The sequence below is a fragment of the Miniopterus natalensis genome, chromosome 1, assembly GCF_054644295.1.
Source record: "Miniopterus natalensis isolate mMinNat1 chromosome 1, mMinNat1.hap1, whole genome shotgun sequence".
In the NCBI taxonomy this organism is placed as follows: Eukaryota; Metazoa; Chordata; class Mammalia; order Chiroptera; family Miniopteridae; genus Miniopterus; species Miniopterus natalensis.
In genome coordinates this window covers 160,292,925-160,296,631 of record NC_142081.1, presented here as the reverse complement: position 1 = coordinate 160,296,631, position 3,707 = coordinate 160,292,925, and the positions used below count along the sequence as shown (strand labels likewise).

The 3,707-nt window shown below is 57.2% G+C and overlaps 1 protein-coding gene across 1 annotated transcript; it reads left to right on the top strand.

Annotated features, from left to right (window-relative positions):
- The first annotated feature begins 336 nt into the window (after positions 1 to 336).
- Positions 337 to 3,487, top strand: LOC148094466 (bifunctional methylenetetrahydrofolate dehydrogenase/cyclohydrolase 2, mitochondrial-like). The gene is made up of 2 exons (XM_087827044.1): positions 337 to 479; positions 2,819 to 3,487. Exons 1-2 carry the CDS (start codon positions 337 to 339, stop codon positions 2,904 to 2,906), a joined length of 231 nt encoding a protein of 76 aa, XP_087683170.1. The 3' UTR covers positions 2,907 to 3,487.
- The last annotated feature ends 220 nt before the right edge of the window (positions 3,488 to 3,707 follow it).

The following is a 3,707-nucleotide window of genomic DNA, read 5'->3' as shown; positions in this document are numbered from 1 at the left end:
GCCCAGCTGGAGGACGGCCGTGCCGCGCCCGGCGCGCTCCCGCGGAAGACCCGCGGCGGGCCGGGCCGGGAGCAGCCGAATCCCCAAACGGCGCCCGCACCCCGCCGACCTCCCAGACGCCACGCCCCCCGGCCTGGCCCCGCCCCCTGACGCGCCGCCGCGCCGTCGGCCCCGCCCCCTCTCCCCTCGGAGCGGGGCCCCGCCCCCGCATGCGCCCGGGAGTCCGGCCGCCGCGGGGAGCTGCTCTCCCTCCCGGCCGGGCGGGGCGGGACCGGCCGCCGCTGGGAGGACGGCGGCGGTGGGCGAGCCTCCGTCGGGAAACCAGGGCCGGCGGCCATGACTGCGCGCGCCCGCGGCCTCTCGCTGCTCCGCCGCCGCCTGGGCCGCGTCCCGGCGCTGGGAGGGGGCGTGGCGTCGCCTGTGGGGGCGCCCGGAGCGGCGGGGCGCCCGTCCCGGGGCTTTCGGAGCAGCGGCGCCAGGTACGAGCCCTGCCCTGTCCTCCCGCGGCGTCCTGGGCCCTGGAGCGCGGCGAGGCCGCCGCGGGCAGGGGGGCGCGGGCGGCGGGGCCGGGCCGAGGCCTGAGTGGCGCCGAGCTCGGCTCCTGGGCCCCGGGCGGGTCGTGCGCGTTGGGCCTGCGCTCGGGCCCGGGCGCCCCTTGCTCGCAGCTGTGCGGTCGAGCGGCTTGTGGAGACCTCCGCGCCCTCGGGGAGGTGCGGCGACAGCGCGGTCCGCTCGTCGCAGACGCGTGTGCGTTTGGTCGCGGGTTTGTGAGGAAGGGAGAGGGCGCGTGCGGGGGTCCTCGCGGCGCTGGAACCGCCGAGCTCCTCCGCCGGCGCAGCCCCGAGGGAGGCCTCCCGGCCCCGGGCCTGAAGGCGCCTGACTGCCCCCGGCCACACGCCGACCTGGCCTCGGCCCTCCCCGGCGGCGCTCCCCGCGGCCCGGCCCCCGCTGCGGGAAAGCCCGGGGCGTGCGGCGCCGCCGGTTCGCGCCTTCCCCGCGGCGCCGGGACGCTGCCGGTCGCTCCGAGGCGGCTGCGCTCGGCCCGGGAGCTGGAGTGGCGCTCTCTGGAGGCGAGGCCCGGGGCTGGAGTGGCGCTCCCTGGAGGCGAGGCCCGGGAGCTGAGAAGGTGCGTCCCCTGTCGGGGCTGCGCTCGGCTCGGGCTGCAATGGCGCTCCCTGGAGGCGAGGCCCGGGAGCTGAGAGGGTGCGTCCCCTGTCGGGGCTGCGCTCGGCCCGGGGCTGCAATGGCGCTCCCTGGAGGCGAGGCCCGGGAGCTGAGAGGGTGCGTCCCCTGTCGGGGCTGCGCTCGGCCCGGGCTGCAATGGCGCTCCCTGGAGGCGAGGCCCGGGAGCTGAGAGGGTGCGTCCCCTGTCGGGGCTGCGCTCGGCCCGGGGCTGCAATGGCGCTCCCGTGACGCGAGGCCCGGGGGCTGAGAGGGTGCGTCCCCTGTCGGGGCTCCCAGCAGCGCCGCCTTCCCTGCAGCTTTCACGGCGCCAGAGGTGGTGTCTTCTTAAAGATTTTCATTTTCTTACGCTCACGTGTCCGCTGACTTCACGTGGCCTTGGCGCCGCCACTGCTTTCCCGGGGGTTCCGCAGTAGCGGCCCCCGGGGCGGGCAGTCTCGGCAGCTTCCCCCCCGCTGCCGCTGCCCCTGCCCCACGCGTGCTGCTGTCGCGTTCGCGGCCCCCAGCAGGACGTGAGCCCTGCTCCGAGCACGGGGCCGGGCCTCCCGAGGCCTTGAGAAAGCCGGGCCCAGGGACCCCCGGCTCAGGCACCTGCTCGAAGCACGACCGGGCCCCCAGGACTTGGGGGGCAGCGCGTGCTGGGGCCGAGCGGGCGCCTGACGGTCGGTCTGTGCCCTCAGTGTTCAGCGCGACACCTGCAGGAAAGTACCGACCAGTACCGGGGAAATGTAGCTACTGCTAATTTAATTTAAATTGATCGAGTCCCCATTGTGTGCATTTGGACCTAAGTCTTGCGTAATAAATAACATTTGTGTCCTGCAGGGTTTACCTGGAACGTAGTTTCTAGTGACTAGGTCTTCCACAAGACTGAGAACGGACTTAGAGCTCTGGTTTTGTAGGCTCTGCTAGTGTCTGGAAGAATTTGCCAGTTGTTTGGAATTACCAACTTTATTACCTAGGAAAAGGAGATTCTGTAGAAGTCTATTTGTATTGTAGAATTGAAGGAATTATCTACTGTAGTTATTTTATCTATTTAGATTTTTTTTTTTTTTAATTTTAGTGTTTTAGGGCTTCTTTCCAGGGTAAGGATAACTTTTTTCAAATTGTACACGTTGATTAATTTCTCTTTATCAGCTTGATGTAAACAGCCTCCTCACCCTGTCTCTCCATGGGCATTGAATGGGAGTCCCAGTAGTTACAACCCAAGTATTTGGTGGTTGCCACTTGATTTGTACAGATGTGCCCCCACACACATGGATAATTCAGATCTTTTAAAATTATATTTCATGGTTTCTTTATCATTTAAAATAGTTGAGTGTAATACTTTTGGAAAGTTATCCTTAATATAGGTAAGAACTGTCACTTTCAACCCAGCTGCTTTCAGCCCCATTTGATGCAGAAAATACTTGTATGAAAATAAATAACATTTTTTATAGTTTTTATTTTTTTTAAGGCAGCATCTTATCCTAATTAAGTTAGGATAGGATGGTGTTTTTGATATCCTCTTGGCACTGAATACCATATATGAAGGTGAGGATGGCTGTGAGGTTGAGAAATACCTATGGACTGGTGGGTTCTGGTGGGGAGGAATTCGGACAGTGTGTTGATGCTTATTGGTGTCTCTCTTCTCTTCTAGGACCAGCAGAGAGAAGAGATTCCATCTGCCAGAGGCCACCACTGTCTGCCTCCCCACTTGTCCCCATCCTCAGTCATCACTTTTTTAAAGTATAGTGACACATTAGTTGTCCAGTGCTTCATAGTGAATGTGGTCTAAAGCTGACATCATTCCTATTGACTTGAAGTTTGAACCTTAGTGCTATTCGTACTGAAAAGTGTCTTTGAGTGTGACAAATTCTCCACCAAAATATACGAAAAATACTGATTGAGCACCAGTTTCTCAGTTATACAGAGCCTTAAATGAAAGATGAAAATATATTTTTGATTTTTTATAATATTTTTGACTAATTAGATACCTGTAATAATAGAATATGTAAATACTGTTTTAGTGGAGGTTTTTTTTTTTTTGACAACTGAAATTTCAAATAATAATGTTTGACAGAATATGAAAGTTACAAAATCCTGATGTATCATTTAACATTTTTCTCTCAGTGGTTTTCCCTTTAAGATTTTCAGTGTGTTTCCTACCCGCTATTTACACATGAGAAATTAGATCTTATTAGTTGAAAGAAAATATATTTAATACCAAAGAAATGACTAAGCTCTTCTATTTGTTGCAGCTTATTGTTTCTTAAAATGAATTACCTAAACAACCAAAAGATAAAAATAAAAATTTTTGGTGATTAAATTTTTTCTATTTTGCCTTGCTGTGTATGAGTTTACGTGTAAAATGGCTTTGGGTTATAAACATCACATGAGTCTGGGCCAGTGCTTTTCAATATATGGAGCTGGGCAGCAGCCTATCCCATTTGAAGGGAAGGTCACACATAGACCTTTTACATTAATGTCTTGTTCAAAGCAGATTTGCAGGTAATCTGCGACAGGGACTGTCCCAAATCCTGCTTTAG

Bases quoted from the DNA above. Each gene is read 5' to 3' on its own strand.
- LOC148094466 (XM_087827044.1), top strand. From the start codon at position 337: ATGACTGCGCGCGCCCGCGGCCTCTCGCTGCTCCGCCGCCGCCTGGGC. The intron at 480-2,818 runs GTACGAGCCCTG...CTTCTCTTCTAG, and splicing joins TTTCGGAGCAGCGGCGCCAG to GACCAGCAGAGAGAAGAGAT.